At 42.3% G+C, this 18,773-nt stretch overlaps 1 protein-coding gene across 1 annotated transcript in view; it reads right to left on the bottom strand.

Moving 5' to 3' along the window:
- The window catches only part of PDZD2 (PDZ domain containing 2), a 133,640-nt gene extending 115,749 nt beyond the window's left edge, over positions 1–17,891 (bottom strand). Inside the window, exon 1 of the mRNA XM_062513414.1 lies at positions 17,413–17,891. Within this exon, the coding sequence (XP_062369398.1) occupies positions 17,413–17,891 (479 nt within the window). The remainder of the gene's footprint in view (positions 1–17,412) is intronic.
- Between the last annotated feature and the right edge of the window lie 882 nt (positions 17,892–18,773).

Genomic DNA, 18,773 nt, shown 5'->3' with positions numbered 1-18,773 from the left:
AATATTATATAGCTCTGACCTCACTTTTTAACTATTTTCCTTATGTGCTTGTAGAATTTATTTAGAGGCTACTATAAATTGGGATAAAGCTTTACCCAGCAGTTCTCTAATTCAGGTAACTTTAGTAGTAGTGTAGCTACTTTCTGTAGTAGTAGCACTTTCTGTAGTGCCAGAACAATACACATAGTCCACAACAGTGGTGATTTACACGGCATTAAGTACGCTGTACTTAATTTCAAAACACAAAGCAATAGCTCATATTGGAGAGCAGAAAACAGATATAAGGAAATGTACTGCTATTGCTGAAGTAAAACAGAGAGCAATAAGCCAAAAATCATACGGCCTTTAAGCAATTTACCTTATCTGCTACATTTAACTCCAGCTACAGTTATTAAAATGAAAAAAATCATCAAGCTATCTGTCACATTGGAATCCCTATTTACTGTATGCATTTTTCTCAGTTATGTCCTCTGTTTCAATTTAAATTTTGGTTCACTTAATACATTCACTTCTTTACAGTGTATGGCCCAGTTCTGAGACTCTACACAGGAACTTGCATTTGCTCAAAACAATCTGTTATCACTAAGAGTGTTTTTTTTTTCCAGGGTGGAAACATGTATCTAAGCTTGTTTTTAGAAATTATAACTTGCAGGCCAAATTTAGAATTACATTACCCTCTAAAATCAAATAAAAAGTGAAAAGCCAGGCTTTACCCTGCCTTGAATTCAAAGACTCCCAGCAAGACCTTCATCCACTACACAGAGTCAGACATTTTCTCCCAGATGAACTTTCAAGCACCGAAGGAAAAAAATACCTAACAATTACATACTCACCCTTAGATCACCACTGAAATTCCATTCTTTCTCTCCCAAGGTGATGGGACTTTTTTCTGCTATTAAACTTTCTCCCATATTGTGCAATTAAGACATTTTTTTTTTCCCAACATTAAAGACTATGTTCTGATTTTTCCTTACCCTGTTATATCCAAAGGTTACCACTTCACAAAGTACCCTAAGGACATTTTTACTACCAAGAAATATTTTGACAACAAGAACTATTTTTAACTGCACCAAGCTCTGTTGAGTGTAAAATGTTGCACAGGGTGATCAGCAGCCTAGGGGAGTGCAACTATCACAGAGGTTTGTTTCCTTTGCACAAGAACAGCAATCTGAATATTCTCTGTACATGCAGAACATGATACATATCTCATTATATCCCAAAGGGTCAACAGAGAGGGGAAAAATGTACGTCAGACCCATCATGGAAGTAGCAAGGCACTGTTGCAGCTTGGAAGGGTTCTGCCCATCTGTGACTGTTGATGTCTCATACTGGGATTTCCAAAACTACCAGAGGAAATTGATTTGGGCAAGAGAGCAACTAGCCCATCAAGGTGTTGCTGGCAATCTGCTCCAGGATGGTGCCTCCAGGTGCTCACCTGCTTTCCCTCACTTGCAGTGTTGAAAGTGATTTAGCCATGACATAAAATAGAACATGACCATACATCCCAGAAAAAGCACAAGGGACATTAAGTATAAAATAAAGACAAGAGAGAGAAGGGCCATGGAGAGGAGGGCTGCTGCCAGCTCCCAGCCTCCCTCACTACCTTGACTGCAGGATAATGCCAGGCTGGGAGCAGCAAGGCCAGCCCCTCTGCTAAAGAAGGCTGTCAGGAGTGCACCGACCCTCAAACATATCTCAAGGTGAGTGACACAAGTTCTGCAACCATGTGTTTTCAGAGCAGACCAGGAAACAGATGTTTTACCCCCTTGCTAACACCCAGCAGGATGCTTAGGCTCTATTTGCACTGCCAGTACCTCAGCTAGCAGGACTTGTGTAGCAGGTAGGGCTACACAAGCTCTCAGTTCAGGGATTAACTTTCCCAAGTTCCTAATTCATTGCCCATATGTACTTCCTCATTAGTATTTCCTATTAAAGCAACACTTTTCCCTTCTCTTTAACTACAAAAATAATGTAGGTTAGAATAGAGGCTGCCCCCTCCAGCAACCTATGTTCCACCCTGGAGTCATTTTATATTGCTCTCCCCAGTGTCCTAGACCAGGGCTGCAGAGACTGTGGCTTTCATTTTATGCTAGAATAGACTCCATTAACGTAATGTGCTGTGATCCTTATGATATTCCAAGTGGAAGCCCAGATCTTGTTTGCTTTTTAAACATCACAAACCATCCTGCATTTCATCTGTGTGTACTTCCCAGCACATATTAGAATGTGCCATCCCCTTGCCACTTACTAATGTTTCAAGAGTCTTCCTTAAAATACACATGAAATTTAGGGGGGATTTTGTTCCAGGAGTCTTCTGACCATTCTGTGCAACGAGAGAGAGTAGCTTTATTTCACAGACTGGATTTAATATACAGAAACATACTGCATATGTTTCCAAATATTTTCTTTCTAAAACCATTATGAAAACTGGTGCCAAAATGTGCTCATTCCTCTTTAAGGAGAAAACCTAATTTGAGTTTCTTGATCCAGATCATCTTAACACCCAGACTCAATTTTGCTTGCTAAAGCAATCTGCAGGCTCCAACTAATACAAATTTAATCTGCAAGGCTTCCTGCTTGGGCTGAATGGGTCCAGCACTTTGTAGTTGCAAGATCCACACCACGTATCAGCAGCATCTGGTACTGATTGCTGATCTCAAACACTGTGCCTATGGGCTCTATGGGCAGGATCCTTCTTGGGTTTCTGATCCTGTTTGGATTTTCCCCTAGGCTATCTGTTAATCTTGTTGGATTGAAGATTTATGACTGGTCCTTAGCTTTTTTATTGCTTATACATATGAAAATCAGGATGCTCCTCTGTCTCCTAACACTTGGGATTCACCTCCTTCCCCCTCAATTTTACAAGGGATGAAAAATAGTTTGCTTTTTGATTGTACTAAGAAACAAGGGGTACTCCAAACAACAAACGTTCTTCCTTGGCTTCAGGTTTTCATTTGGTAAGATTCCAAGCTTTCCTCCTATGCCAGGAGTAGATTTTGCCACCAATTGAAAGAAAAAAAAATCAGGCTTTAGTAATCATATGGAAACATTTTGATCAATTGGCACAACCTAAACGTTAAAAGTTCCAATATGCAGGCAACCTGAGGAAAAATAAGAGCAATGCTAAGTTTAAAACTTATCTATACAATCAAGTTATTTCTTCAGAACAGATATCCACACTACTTTGATGAATGCGATCAAAAGAGTGAGTGGCAAAACACGACCAAAAAGAAAACACTCAGCCCAACCTCACATTCACTTTTTTTGTCCCATTCCATGCACCAAGTTAGTCTTCAGAAAAGGAGCCTGGAGAACTCCAGACACAGTATTCCATGGGCTACATACAAACCTCCTCTCTGTGTCTGCACCTGCAACTCCCACATCACTCCTGCATATATCCCATGGGCTTCTTGACTGGCAAACTGGAGACCAAAAGCAAGGGGGACGTGTGAAGTGACCATGAGAGATGGTAAAGTTTGAGAGCTGGGGTAGGGGAATGGTCCCTGCATTACCAGGCTGCTCCCAGTACATGTTTGCCATGTAATAAATTAATATGATTATATTTAATCCTGGTTTTATTTCTTTCTCACATGCTTATCTTTGATACCAGTTCCTCTTTAGCTTCCCAATTAGCCTGTTTATACTTGCAAGGAAGTTCTTATGAAGTAAGAGTTGTATTAAACAGGAAACTCTTTAATCGCATCTTCCCCAGTAAAGCCATAAAGTGGCCCCTTTTACCTTAATAAACCCCCATCCAAAGTCCTTAGCCTTTAGGGATTCTTTTTCACTGCTTCAGCTCTAAAAGATAACACAGTAAGGTATAATATGCAAAGTTTTATAAACTAGAGCAAGCACTCCAACCAGAAAACTGGCGGCTCTAGCAGGCTTGGCTTTGGACCTTCTCATTTCACCACAAATCTCAAATACTGTATCTGGAAATCAGACTTCAACTGTGTGTTGGCTTGATCACCACGACAAAAACAAGGCTGAGGGGATTTTTTTTATTTTTTGTTTTTCCACAAAGCAAACACTAAGCGCAGAAAAAGACGGGGTTTTGGCTTCAAGTCCTTGGAAAAACAGAATTCAGTTTTTCCATTCTGTCATTATTCTAGGAAACTCTACAGGTAAATAAGTCTCTCTCTTGTACACTGACACCTCTTGGAGGCACTTGGGAAGACTGGATAACAGCTAAATTCATAACCAGGCAGGTATCTCCTAAACTAGATCTAATTTGTATTGCTCAAATGTACTTCTGCAGAAACCGTGTTTCAAAGAATTTTAACCCTTGTGAAGGTATGCTGGCTTTATAACCCTGCACCAGACAAGCAAGTACCTGGAAAGAAATGCTCTGCCATAAAACCTAGCATTTAATAAAGTGCTTCTCCTCTCAAGAGCTCAAGTACCTGCAGAAAGTGAGCTGCTGTCATCGTCTCCCTGTCACTGGGGCTGTGACTTGTTCACAGCATGGGGACCCGACACTTCTTAAGTCCACACATGCTCCCCATTAGGTTATAAGACCCTGATAGGAGGTAGATACATAACTCTAAGTCATACACAGTTTGTGAAAACATAACTTACAAGTCAATGATTTAAAATAGAAGCACACAGAAGAGAAATGGATAGTAAAGGTGGGACCACTATGGCCTTACCAGCATGAGCTACAAGCAAAGACCAAATGCCACTAAAATGTGAAGAAGTCAAAACTTTACATGGAATTTAAACTAGTTCTTTACATTGGGTTCATGCCGGATTCTTACACCAGCTTATGACTCCATATATATCACGGTATATGACATTTTTTAATCTAGAGGAGATCTTGACTTGGCTTCGCAAAGTCATGCATGATTCTCTGATGTAGGACACGGACAGTGGATCCCAGGTGTGCTGCTCTGCACATTGAAGATTATATAAAAAGGGAGACTATTACTTTTCCTATTCTTTAATACTATTATTGATACTATCATTAAATGAGAGAATATCCCTGAGGCCGGGAAAACCTCAGAGAGTGTGGGAGCTAAAACCCGGACCCAGGATTGGTTTTCTTGGTTATTAGAGCTAGCTGAATGTTTTTAACAGATAATGATATTTAATTTAATTACATACTAGACAAAACACTTCTGATTATTATTCATGCAGACAAGATTAATGAATTTCTAAGTCCTTCTTCCATCCTAAATTTTTTCTACCCTCTCATCATTTACCTCTATCATTTTGAAGCTCATCTGTAATCTACCTGTCTGAAGAGAGATGTTTACTTCCCTAGCTTGCATGATTTTTTTCTTAATGATGATGCTCCCTAAATTCATTTCCATAGTTCATAATTAATTTTTCAGGTCATCAGAGAAAGCATTTAAGCCACAAGATCATTCTTATAAAGCACTGATATTCCACCTTTCTCATCCACTATTTAATATAGAGTCCTTTTAAAGACAGAGCCCTGTAGTAAACTCTTGTTGATTTAGGATTTCACACACCAGCCATTAACTTCCAATCTATTTGGCATCTGTACACCTTTTTTAAGTATTATTTCTTTCTCCACAGCATAACTGGTGAACTATCGAAATCCAATGTATTTTAACCACGTAGTTCATCCTGATGAAACTGGATTACTGAATAATTTTCTGCTCTGCTGTATATACACCACTTACTTTCCAAATGCAGGCCATAATAGAGAACCAGATCAGGGAACCATCAGTGTATTGATGGGACAGATATGCAGTGGCAGGAGGAAATTTGGAAGGCAAATTGGAGTGGGAAGGCGTTCCAGCAAAGTTCAGTGTTAAGGAATGGTCAGAGATGTCGGGCATAGCAGCAAGAGAGCTGCACAGCAGAACACTCGCCAGCAAGGAAGGCAGAGGAGGCAAGGGGAAGACAAAACTGTGAGCCTTTGTGGTTCCTTCAGTGCCTGCAGCCATGCAGGCTTGACATTCCCTGGGCTACCCACAAACAGAGATCCCAGCCTAGGGTGAACCAACCTCCCCACACACCTACAGGCCCAAATATAGCTCCTTCCAGCCAGGCAAGGAATAATCCCCCTGTGATTAAGCATTAAGCTGTCAGCTAATTTAGAGAGTGAGATCTAAACACATGCCCTAAAAGAAGGTGGTGATGAACATAAGGTTCAAACATGAAGCTTCTCATGCAGTAGGAGAAATGAAACTAAGAATATTTAGTTTCCTCTAAGGTCTCTAAAAATTTTTCCCAGGAACTTAACATTTGCAAACTGCTTGTCATACTTTTGTTAAGGCAGAGTTTAAGAAAAAGTCTTACCTGGTCAGCAGCAATAATTAAAAAGCAATTCTCACCTATTTAAGTTTTTAAAACCTACAGAAGACCTCAGATTTTTCTTAGAATTGCTATTATTCAAAAGTAGATGGCAAATCTTACTTTGCTACCTAATGCCTGCTGGCTTTGAAGCCAATGCAAATACTGCTTTTTTATTCACAGGCCATTGTTTTCAAAATAAAGCACTTTGGGGAATAAGTGTTTTACTTCAATTAATTGTGTTTTCTGTTTGGGGAGAAACAAACTAACAGGTTTATTCATTTAGAGAACCTGACAACTGCAGATTGCCTGCTACTATTCTGGAAAAAATATTTTATCAAGAATGTTAACCCACAAGTTTAGAAAATGTATGGGACTTGCAAGATAATCCAATAAGGACATTATGGTGAATCTCCAAAGGACTAGTGGCCATCAGGAGACAAAATTGTATAAGGATTTCCCTAAAGCCATTTTCATGTTGCAATGTCTAAAGCAAATTTTTCTTTTACTAATGTTAGGTTGGGAGAAGGAAGGAAGATAATGATACCGGTGACAAAAAAGAAATTCATGCCCATGGAAATGTGTTTAAAATCCTACACCTGAGCTTTAAGGAAAACAAAATAGCCTTTATCAATAGCTACTATTTTTATACTAAAGTGATTAAATTAAACTACTAAAGTCCATAGCAGCTGTTTATGTGTACAAATAATCTGAAAATTGTGCTGTTACTAACATCCATTAAACAAGCCATACATTTAGTGAACCTAGAAATATATGCATAAATTCTTAAGGAAATAAATAATAACACAATGCCTTTCTGTTTCCTAGGTCTTATGAACCACTTAGACTTGGTATTTAGATTTATCCTCTGCTCTTAAGTTTCAGATATCGACATAAACTACAACTGGTAACTTCATTCTTAGAGGACTGGATTATAATCTTTTTTACAACTGTCACATAAGGGACATTTCCTAGAAGTCCTTGAAGCTGCACACGTAGAGAACAGAGTCAGATCTTCATCTGCAGTTTCCCCTTTGTATTCCAGAACAGTCAAATCTACCCAAAATGCACAACATATTTCTTGCTTCTTAAAGGGATTAGCTACTGCACTCTACAAGCTAAAAAATCAGATTATATTATGTATATATACATCTTAAAAGCACGTAAAGAAACAATTTTCACTGCTGTCTCGCAAATTCCTAGATAAGACAGGCTAAAATTCCCGGTTGACAGAAGCCAGAAATTGCTTAAAATATTTATATGACATTGCCCTCTAGAGGAAACCGAGAAAAATCTGTTTTAGTAGAACTCTCCCACAGATGAAAACATGAAATGTTGTTTTCATCAGAACAATTAGTGTTTGTTAGAAAGCATTTTCAGTGAGAACATCACACACTGGTTTGGCTCCATTTGTCATCCACGAGTTTTCAAGACAGAATTCCCCAACCTCTAGCCTAGGGCTCTGTATTCAGATAGATGGTACCACAAAGTTTACTGGTTACCACGTGTCTGTGTTTTTTGCTTTGCTACCAGAATAAAAATAGCCCAGGCTATTAAAAATTGGCAAGCACTTAGTAATTCTTTAGTTCTGATGGCAAAAAGAGACACTGGTCAAAGTGTTGGAGGATGGGAAGGAAGACTTCTGTGACATTTGTTTCACTGAATTCATGAATACATTGAATTGTGACCCTGCTAGCCTGAACCCATTCCAGTGATCAAGTAATGGCATAGGAAACACAAGTCAAAGCTATTACAATATTAATAAATTATTTATTTTCCTGGTTGTTGGCTTTGTTTGTTTTTTGGGTGGGCTTGTTTGTTTGTTTGTTTTTGTTTGCTTGTTTTCTGTTTGCTTGGTTTTTGTTTGCTTGTTTTTCTTTTTAAGATCATCTGGTTATCTATAATACTGACTGTGGATAAGGGGTTAAAACCAGACCTTGTCACCTTTTTAAAGAACAGAAATGATCTTAGGCATCAGCTGAAACAGTAATCTCAGTCATGTTTCAACAATTCTGTTTTATTTTGAAAAAGCCTGAATCCAGTTTCCATCTGCCTCTAGTTTCTCACAGTCTTGTTAAAGAAGCTTCAGTTGGATGGGATTCCTGAGTCCTGGATGCTCTGAGGTAAAGTTTGCTGCTAATAATCACCATTTGTCTTACTCTTGCCATGTTTTGGAAGGTACAAGTATGCTTGAACTGCCCCAAATCTTGTGGCAGTCCCTGCCAATTTATCTTTTCCATGTTACTGATCTGTTAAACATGTTTTCCTTTGGAGGCTCAGGTGATCTTGCTGAACATCATACATTTTACCCAGAGAAAGAAGTAAGTACAGTGAGTGATAGTGCAGAGACTGCAGTTGATACATACACCCCTCCCCTCTTAGCCCACATCTGATAAAAAAAAGAGACAGAAAAATAAGTTTCAAGGAGCATGTGATACTGCTTGGAGCTGGAGGCAAATGTCACATCAGCTAAAAAAAGCAATGAGCTTTCCATGTTAAAAAAAAATCTCATCTCAAAAGCCATCCACTGCAACAGCTGTCTCTGTGATTACCTACCTGTCTCTTCACTGATCTCACCTATGTTTATTGTATTTATCCTCTCACTTATGTCCATAGATGGCAGGTTCATGCTGACAAATGATCTCTCTGAGGCTGATGTTGAACCTCTGACTGTCCTCTGACTGTGGAACTGTCTCCTGTTCATCAATTTTCAACTCTCCCTGCTCCTGTCCTTTCCAATCCAGGGCAGATTCCTAGTGACAGGGGATAAGTGAGTTTTAAGCTGACATTACTGTTAATGCTTTTAGCTCTGGAGGGTCACAGTTCAGTTCTAGTCCATCTTCCAGGACAGCAACCATCACACCCACAGGCTAACAAGAAGGTATCACACACAGAATCACACACACAGATATCACACACAGAATCACTAGGTTGGAAGAAACCTCCAAGATCATCGACTCCAATCCAGCCCAACACCTCAGCTAGGCCATGCTACCAAATGCCACACCCAGTCTTTTTTTAAACACATCCAGGCACGGTCTACTACCTCCCTGGGAAGACAATTTCAGCATTTGATCACCCTTTCTGCAAAAAAGATTTTCCTAATATCCAACCTATATTTCCCTTGCTGCAGCTTAAGACTGTGTCCTCTTGTTCTGTCAGTTGCTGCCTGAGTACAGCCACCTTTCAGGAAGCTGTAGACAGTGATAACGTCACCCCTGAGTCTCCTTTTCTCCAGGCTGAACAACCCCAGCTCCCTCAGTTGTTCCTCACAGGGTTTGTGCTCCAAGCTCCTCATCAGTCTTGTTTCTCTCCTCTGGATGCACTCAAGCATCTCAACGTCCTTCCTAAACTTCTGCTCCCTGACACCATCTACCAATCCAGTAGGTCAGTTGTCCTGAGGACAAGCTACCTTCCCACTGAAGACTGAGGCAAAGAAGGTGTTAAGAACTTCTGCCTTCTCCTCATCTGCAGTTACTGAGTTCCCTCCTGTATGATCATGGCCTGCCTGCAGAGCAGCCCCAAAACACATCTAAGAATGAGAATGCCGCTCACTTAGCCCAGTGCTGTCAGACAAAACATCTGAATGAGGACTGGAGAAGCTACGCCTTCTCAGGGCTTATGGCACACCAGTCAGTTCAGGTGGAAAAGGACAACCTCCCAGGATTCCCGCTGCCACTCAGTAACCTGGCTCCAGTCACCTCCTCTTGCAGCAGCTCAGAGTTTCTGTGTCAAGAAAATCAGTCTTTAGCCCACAGCCTGCTTTGTGCAAAATTCTGGACTCCTAGAATATGAAGTCACATTTACAGTTTAGAAGATGCTGGCAATGACTGCACATGGCAAACTGGTGTTTAGGGGCACAAGCATTATAGAAAGAGTAGGAATAATGGGCATGGAACTTTCCTTACTTGTGTCTTTGAACATCTGTATTTTTAATTATTGATGGCTAAAACACTGTTCTGTGCTAGCAAATGCACTGCTGGAGAGGCTTTGAGAATAACTGATGCTATGGCTGAAAGCCTCACCTGCTACTTGGCTGAGCAGTGGAAAAAAGCTACTCTTACTTTGCACATTCCAGCAGTTTGCCAATTAGCTGAGTTCTGCTGCACCCTGACTGTACTTCCAGATGAAGTACAGATGACCTGACAGCATGGGATGCTTGCTGTGTGTCAGACTGAAAATCCCACTCAGGATGTAAAAGGGATCCTGCTGGCACTTTGGTATCAGAGTAAATGACAAGGCACAAGACTGACTCACCAAAACAGGTTGCTCCCAAAGTGGATGAGCAGGGAGGGAAGAGCAGGGAGGGCAAAGTTCCCTCCAAAACACTGGGTTTGTTCTCTTGTAATTACAGCATGGTCAGAACAGCAAATTAAATGGAGAGCCACAGCCATGCACTGGGCAGCAAGGTACAGACTTCTAATCAGAATTTTCACAGTTCATTAAAACAAAAACAAAGCACAGAAAAAAAACCTACTCTACAACCTCTGATGTTTTTACACCTCCTTAGGCAGCACCACCAACCTCTGTCCAAGTCTTTTCAAGCCTGATGCAGTGCCTCTGAAAAGCAAGCATGCAGAGGCAAGGCTGGGAGCAATTTTGGCAGATGACCCTAAGGATGTTGCCTAGTTATACATGTATGCTCCTGGGAAATCACAGTTTCTAGAAGGAGGCCAGCTCTGCTGTTCAGTGCTGACACTATGTACAAGGCAATGATGGGCATATTGATCCTTAAATTTTTGGATAAACATGCAAACACCTAGAGGATGTAAGCTATTTAAATCAGTGGAAGACTTACCATCATTTTATGGGGTTTAGATAAAATTTGTCTGAGCAAGAAGATAAAAAAGATGCAAATCTGAGGTGGATGCAGAGTTTGGAAAGTCTGTTGAGGAGGCAATTGTAGTGATGGGATGTTGCTAATGGCCATTGCTACAAGAGAATGAGCTGTGCCTCCACAGAGGCTTGGCATGGGGACATAGAGAGGGATGGCAGGAACCAGAGGGTGAGGAAGGGAAACCAAGTGAACATACGCTCAGATTAATAAAGCAAAGAGGACAAAACAGCTAAATGATCTCTGCTGAGTCTGGGGATTAACCTTCCCTTTAAGACTTTGGTTCTTAAGACAGGATTTGGAATAAAGCTCATTTCTTTAGAGAAATTTATTTCTCAACACATGTGGATAAGTCTGCTCATACCTTCCAGGAAACATAAAAGAAGAGAAGAAAAACATCTCTTTCATAGTTTCTTAGTCCTGCTATATTTTAAGGGAAGGGAGAGGGAAGAATTTATATCCACTATCAAGTAGAGGATTTATATCCACTGTCAGTGTAAAATACAGCAGCCATGCTTCAGAGAGGACTGCATGCTCCAGACTTCAGGAGCACAGTGAGCACAGTGAGACTTAGGCTGTGCCTTGCCAGTGTTAGACATCCATAGGCTTTCTGTCATTTTGCACAGGTTCAGCCTACATTTACTGTATCCCAGCTCACAGCAGCTCAACTGGATGAGAAAACACTCATCCAAAATCCCTACATGCTGCTCATTTTCCATCCTCAGGACTCATACACCAGGCAGCTTGGAGGGCATGTCAGCACAGGCTTCTCATTCTTGCCCATGATAACAAGCCCCAGGTCTCAATCTCTGTGCCCCAATCCATCACTTAGCAGCATGAATATCAGCAATATGATATAAAAAAGGAAACTAATGCAATTCCACAACAGGTTGGGGGTATTTTTTAGGTCAGTTATGAGAATATTCTTCCCTGAGACTGCATTTCAAGTCTGCAGTCTCCAGGACCACTGTATTTGTTTTTCGCTGTGTAGTCAGTGCTGTTAATATTTTAAAAAGGAGCTCCCACAGAAATGTTTGCCCCTTGGCCAAGGGCAAAAGGATGGGATAAATTTCCATTATTTTTCCCATTAAAGCAAAAATATTTTCTTGTGGACATAACCAAGAGAATGCCCTACTAACACTAGGGCAAAGCAGCTGCTTATACTGAGCAGCACTTTGTGTTGGCAGCACTTTTGCTTTAGGAAGGAGGTGATGAAACACAGTAAAACAGAGCAATCGATCCATGCAACCTGACATGCCTGGGAGGTGGGGGTGCTGTGAGACAAAGCTTTCTGTGATGACCAGTGATGGTTTTCTTGGGGTGATTTTTCTGTAATAGAAAGGAGATTGCACTGCCAGGAAGATAAATCCCCAAAAAAACTTCAATAAAACACAATCCCATCATAGGCAGAGAGACCTGAACCACCCCCTTCCACCATAGCAGAGCATTCATACACCCCTACACCCAACCCTACTAAGGAATGGATTTGTTACCCAAAACGTGGCCTGAGGGCTGCAGCTGATGTGCTGAAGGAATGCAGCCCTCGATCCTGGTTCCCACAGTATCCTGTCCCCACACAGCAGTAGGGGCACATGGGTTCATTTTTTGAACACACTGCTGAGTTACACTGCAACAAAATCTTGCAGATGCTCCAGAAACAACTGCAGCTGCCAGGACAGGGACAAAGTAGTCATGACAAGGACAGCCAACCTCCTGTGGCACTGACAGTGCCTCAGCATGGCATGGCAGGAAGCAGCGCCCCATGGAAAATGAAAAACTGGAGTATATGAATATCAAAGAGTGACCACATTTAAAGGGAAAGGATGTTTCTCCCAGCAAGAAAATATTTATATTGCAGAAGCAAAGCAGTTTATTAAAAAAAAATCCCATTCGAACTTCTGAGAAAAGGGGATCTCAACAAAAAAAGTACCTTGAAAGGTTTACTCTTCAGAAAAAAATCACACTCAGATTTTTGAGCAGTTCTCAGACACAGCAAAGATTTCACTGCTCCCAGCCCCATGGCACATGCACTGCTCTGCAGATAGCAGGTCTGCTCCTTGTCTGTAGGGCTCACAAGGGAACAAAGATTGTCCTCATGAAGACTCCTGTTCAGGGCAGAATCTGTCTCTAATTACAGCCAGGAACAACATGATTTGTTTGCAGCACCAGCAAGAACTCTTTCTTTGACAAAGAACGTCAAGATTTCACCCAGCAGAACCCAGGACTGTTAATGACTGCCATAGCAGGCAGCACAAAATGCTATGCACATTTTGAGACCTGTAATTTTGTTGGACATTTTGAATTGTTCTCTGTAATCAGCTGTCAGCACTTACAGAGAGGCAAGACTGTGCTTAGAATGTCCATGTATCACACACTTACTAATGGCATTGATGTGTGAGGAGGAGCAGGACTTTACCTTTATAGTTCCAGCTATCCTGGAGGCATGAACATAAGATGTGCAGTAGCAGTAAGCATTCAGGAAAGACCTTGGCTCTACTGAAAACCTTCAGCTTCAGGTAAAGTAAAAGCTTTGCCTTCAGTAGTGGCACTTGAAGCCCCTTCTCCATTATAGACCTGATTCCTGAAGGTCTTTCTCAGCATCTTAGAAAATAAACTGATTTCCCTGAAATTTAGCATGCCGTATCTGAGGAGGAGTCTTAGCTGCTCCCTCCTGGACACTGACTGAAAAGGAGAGACTAAGAAAGCACTGTGCAAAGGTATGGCTGTCAGAACATTTCTCTTTTCATTTTTTTTTTTGAAGCAACTCCAGTTTGTGGGTTAAAAAGAAGCCAGCCACTTCTCTGACTGCATTCCCACATATGGCAATGTTTGGTAATTTTTGGCAATGAGAAACACGATATTTTGAAGGAATGGTTGGGTTTCCTGAATGACAAAATTATGATAATATCTCATGTTTCTACCACACTGTCATCACTGGTAATGTATCTTACGTTTTTTTCAAGAATGAATTTGGAAATCCACTTAGCACTGATTTTAAAGATTAAATGTATGTGGTAGCTGTGTCCAAGCACTGCAGCTATGCTTGAAATTCATAATCAAGTATTTCAAACTGAATTATATTAACGACAAAATAATTTTTTTTTTGCAATGCTCCCAGGACTTGCTCAATGAAGCCCCATTCAGTTATGTTCAAGAAATGAAGGATTCATCTGTCATCTGTAGAAATACTAACAGCCTCCCTCCAGTAAGTGAGTTATAGCCCAAAATGAGTAGAGTAGATCCAAACTACAGAGAAATTTGTAGTCTGGGGGAACATAACCCACATGTTTTGGAGATACAGTTGTATAGACAGAAGATAAATAAATAGGCAGAGTTTTGACTAACCTTTGTTCAGTATTCCAATACAGCTAATTTCCCTGCAATTGTGTTTGATAGACACACACAATTTGCTAACTCTAAGGAGAGCAATAATTTTCCCTCAATTGCTAACATCACCAAAAATGACACCACCTACGTTATTTATCTCTAATGTAATAATACCCTGTTAAGCAAAGAGCTTTGATGGTTGCATTACTGCATAATGTTTCTCTAAACAAAAAGAAAGAAAAAGGAAAAAAAAAGAAACAAGTTCAGCAATAATCAACCCATCTCTGCTGTTTACATGGAAATCAGGTGGAATTTAAATAAATAACTTTTCTTTAAAGAAGTCATATTCAGCTTTCCTAGCAAGGAGAGACATATGAGCAGTACTCACAGCTGGCTCCTCTAGTAAGTGTTATTGCTCTTACTGTGTCTGACCCCATCACCACTCTGAGACATGAGGACCTGTAGCCACATCAGGCAAGTGCCAAAACAGCCAGGTCTGTCCAGGGCTGCCCAATCTGTTCCAGCTCCAGTCATCTGCCCCTGCATCCTTTAGAGGCTGACCACATCCATATGAGAGCCAGGAGAAGGGATTGTGTGCCCTCACCTCTTCTCTCTTGTTTTCTGGTGTACTGGTTCAGTCCCTTGCAATAGGGAGGGTTTGGATGGCAGGTTGGAACTAGAGCTGAGGTTACATGAAGCCCAGGGTACATGAGAACACTTCTGCAAACCCTGCTGCAGAGGTGGGAAATGGCAGAGCTGTAAGAACCCCTTGCCAAATCCTCCACTGTTACGGGAATAAATCAGAAAATTCCCTATAGAATCAGTTTGAAAAATTCCTTCATCAGGCAAGATGGAACTGCCCTGAAACACTTGGCAGGTGTGAAAAAACCACATAAGCAGTAATTTTGCTTGCCTAATCCAGCTGGTGCTGCAGGAGCTAAGGCAGTTTTACTTTCACTGACCATGTGCAGGCTCCACTAAGTAAATCACACCACAAATCAGAGTACCCACAGCCCCTTTTATCGACCTGGAAGAGAATAATTGAGTCAGAACTACTATTTAGTGAGCTGTCCTGCCCCAACAACATCTTGAAAAACCAAGGGGGAAAGGGCTCTGCTACTTCCACCATAGTAGCAATATGATATTACTCTAGCAAAGCTTCTTCTTGGAATCAGTCTTCCCAGAAGGCAAGCTGATGTTGCCTTTCAGCCTATTATAAAACGAGACAAAATTATCTCCCTTTTGAAGACCCCAATGGAGGAAGCTACTGAAACACTCTCAAAGTATCCTCAAGCACTTCAGATGAACAGTGTGGGAACATGGGGTTGGAGCTGCCACCCAGTTCCCTGATAGGCAAAATCCAGCTCTCCTAACTGGGAGCATCCTCCAAGTCCCAAAAAGTCATCCATCAACATCACCCTTGTCAAACAGCAGTCAACAGTAAGTTAGGCAAGGATGCTTTGGGTGCTGAAAATAAAACAGGTATTGACTAAGAAATGTCCTAAATTTTGGCCTAAATTGGATGTAGAATATTCTAAAACAGGATTTTACAAACAACACTGGCCCCACACTACCAAAACTCTGCCTTCGTAATGGCCAAAAAAAGTAAGGTAAATGGAGCACTTGGTTCCCATTAGCTGCAGTCTCAGCTTGCTGGTTTAATAACAGAGCTTTCCAAAGGGAACAAGCCCTAAATTAAGCCTTCAGGGACAGGCCAAAAAGGACAGATATCCAAATATTTTCAACTTAATTGGCTATTACCTCTCATTTTGCATTATTAATAAGATAACATTACTGCTGCCCACTGCAAGCAATTCACTTGAATTTAGAAACACCTGACTATCAGGGGGAAACAGCAAACTAACTGCCTTTTGCCATAAACACTCTCAAATTTGGAGGTGCCACTGATTGATAATGCCACAGTGCCAATATTTATACACTCATTGAATCACAAGCTAGGAATTACAGAGGGTTGTTTTCATACCTACAAAACCATGGTAAGGTGAGCTGCCCAGAACCCAGAGATTGAAGAGTCACTGCTTTTATTCTGCAACGTCAGAATTGGAAGTGATGGTCAAAACTCCTGCCACATTCACTGCCAGTGTGGATCACTTCACTAGGACTTGGTTTCCAAAAGAGTCCATCCCGAAAATAAATTCAGTTTTGGCAAGGGGGAGGATTTCATGCCCTCAGGTACATTGTAACCTCAGGTATGAATTAACATTTACACCCTCATCTACAGCAGAGAAAGGTTTTCTTGCCTCTGCAAAGGATAATGTGAGAAAGTCTACTAGCCCACAAAGCACAAAACTGGGACAATAACTGATTTTACAGCACAGAATAGCTGAATTAAAAAGAAAACAAAAAAACAAAACACAAGAATAATCTATAGCATGGAAAGAAACTTAATTTTTTTATTTGAACTCCTAAAGATTTTGTTTTCTGGGTCAGGAGACATCAGAACAGAGCAAATGCCTTAAAATCAAGGGGAAATTATTAAAATGAAGTTGTTCCAAATTGGAAAACACAAAAATTTCTTGCTTTTAGAAAGTCTCAGACAACATTTAGCTTTCAAAAATGCTTCCTTCAACTGAAATAATTCAACAAAAATAAAAAGCATCTGTAAAAATATCTTCCAGACCTGCAGTGTCTGTGTTCATTTTTGCTAAAGGAAACAGTTTTACACAAACACAGGAAGGCTCCTGTTTTAGTGGAGTCCCTCTGGTGATTATGACATATAATTTTTTGAACCAGTGACCCCCGAAAATTTTCCAGCAGAAGTGTGAGTAGCACATGTAGGCTAATTATCAACTTGCTTTTGTTACTTATTTTCTATAAGACCTTAAGAAGAACCCAGGGCTGCCTCAGGGGCTGGAAAGCAAAGGTCAGAACCTCTGCTCCCAGACTTCCATCAGTACCAACTGTGACTTGCGCCATGTGGCACCAGAGGCAGCTGCTGCTGCTGCTGGCAGCTCTTCCACCCTTACCTTGCTCCAGTGACATCCACTCCGACCATCAGCTGTCCGTTCAGAGAAAGGATCTCGTCTTTCAGGCGCACTCTCCCGCACTTCCCGGCCGGGCTGTTCTTCTTCAAGTCTGTCACCCAGATGCACCCAACGTCGAGCACAGGCCCCTTATGTGCCTTCCTCTTCTTTCCTCCCCGACGCTTCTCCCCATAGTCCCCCAGAGCAGGGATATTCCCAAAGCTCAAGCCCAGAACCTCATTTTTCCGCATCTCTTGGGCCAGGTACATGGTGCAGATCTCCGTATCCAAAGTCCCGCAGTTCCCTGGCTGCAGATTGCTCTCATCCACCGAGAAGTTGAGCTGGATGTACTCGCTCAGCTTCTGGACGGCCGAGCGGCAGAGCCGCTGCTCGGCTCCCTCGGCCCCCTCCCGCCGGCTGTTCTGCAGCCACTGGCACAGGAGGGGGAGGAAGACCCCCGCGTTGTCCTGTGTGATGGGCATCGCCGTCCCTGGGCATCCCCTCACGCCATCAGACCCGGCCCCAGTCGTCTCCCTGCTCGCCCACCGTGGCCCCCCGAAGCCCCTGGGGACATGCTGGAGTGGGGTTGCAGATCCACAGCGAGCTCCATCTAGTCTCAGGAAGATTTTTGGGGTGTTCCAACTGACCGATAGCACAGTTAAGGAAGGATGTGTGGTGTCAAGGCTCCACAGCCGGCTCCACGAACGGGCACGGGGTCAAGTTTGCGAGCGTCTGCGGCTGTCCGGGTCTGCCTGCCGCCGGTGTTCTCGCTCCGTCGGGAACAAAGCGTCCTTCCCACCGCGATCACCACAGCGTCTCGTCCTGCAAGGCCGAAAAAACAGCGTGGTTACAAGTGCCAGAACCGCTGCAAGCGCCGGCGGCCCAAGGCCGGCCCGCGCGGCCTGGCCGCTCTCCTTCTGCGATTTACCACTTGAGGGCACCAGCTGCTCTCCTCAGCTAGGGAATAAAAGGTCACCATTAGCTCCTGACCTTCGCGGTGAAGCGCGGGTTGCCGAGTCCGGGGGATGCTCCTGCCGCAGCTCCGGGGCTCTCACCGAAGCTGAGGGGACATTCCTGCCAAACCCGCTCCAGCTGAGGAGCTGGAGGGGCACTGGCCTCACCAGAGACTGAAGGGACAGCTCTGTCCAGTGATTTTGGGCTGGGATAGGCTTAAACCAGTCCCTTTCCAGACTTATTTCCCTCCCCACCAAGCTGCACGAGGGGTGGGCAGCAGCAAACACCGAGGGTGACACCGATGGGGATCCCTCCCTTCGTGGCACCAGTGGCTCACAGCCACCTTGTGGGTAAGGCATCTAAGGGAAGTGACTATCCATTTCCTGGGAAAAGAGTAGGACAGGTGAATC

This window comes from Cinclus cinclus, chromosome Z, assembly GCF_963662255.1.
Source record: "Cinclus cinclus chromosome Z, bCinCin1.1, whole genome shotgun sequence".
NCBI classification, from domain to species: domain Eukaryota; kingdom Metazoa; phylum Chordata; class Aves; order Passeriformes; family Cinclidae; genus Cinclus; species Cinclus cinclus.
Note: the sequence above shows the minus strand (reverse complement) of the source record. Positions and strands in the feature narration are given on the sequence as shown.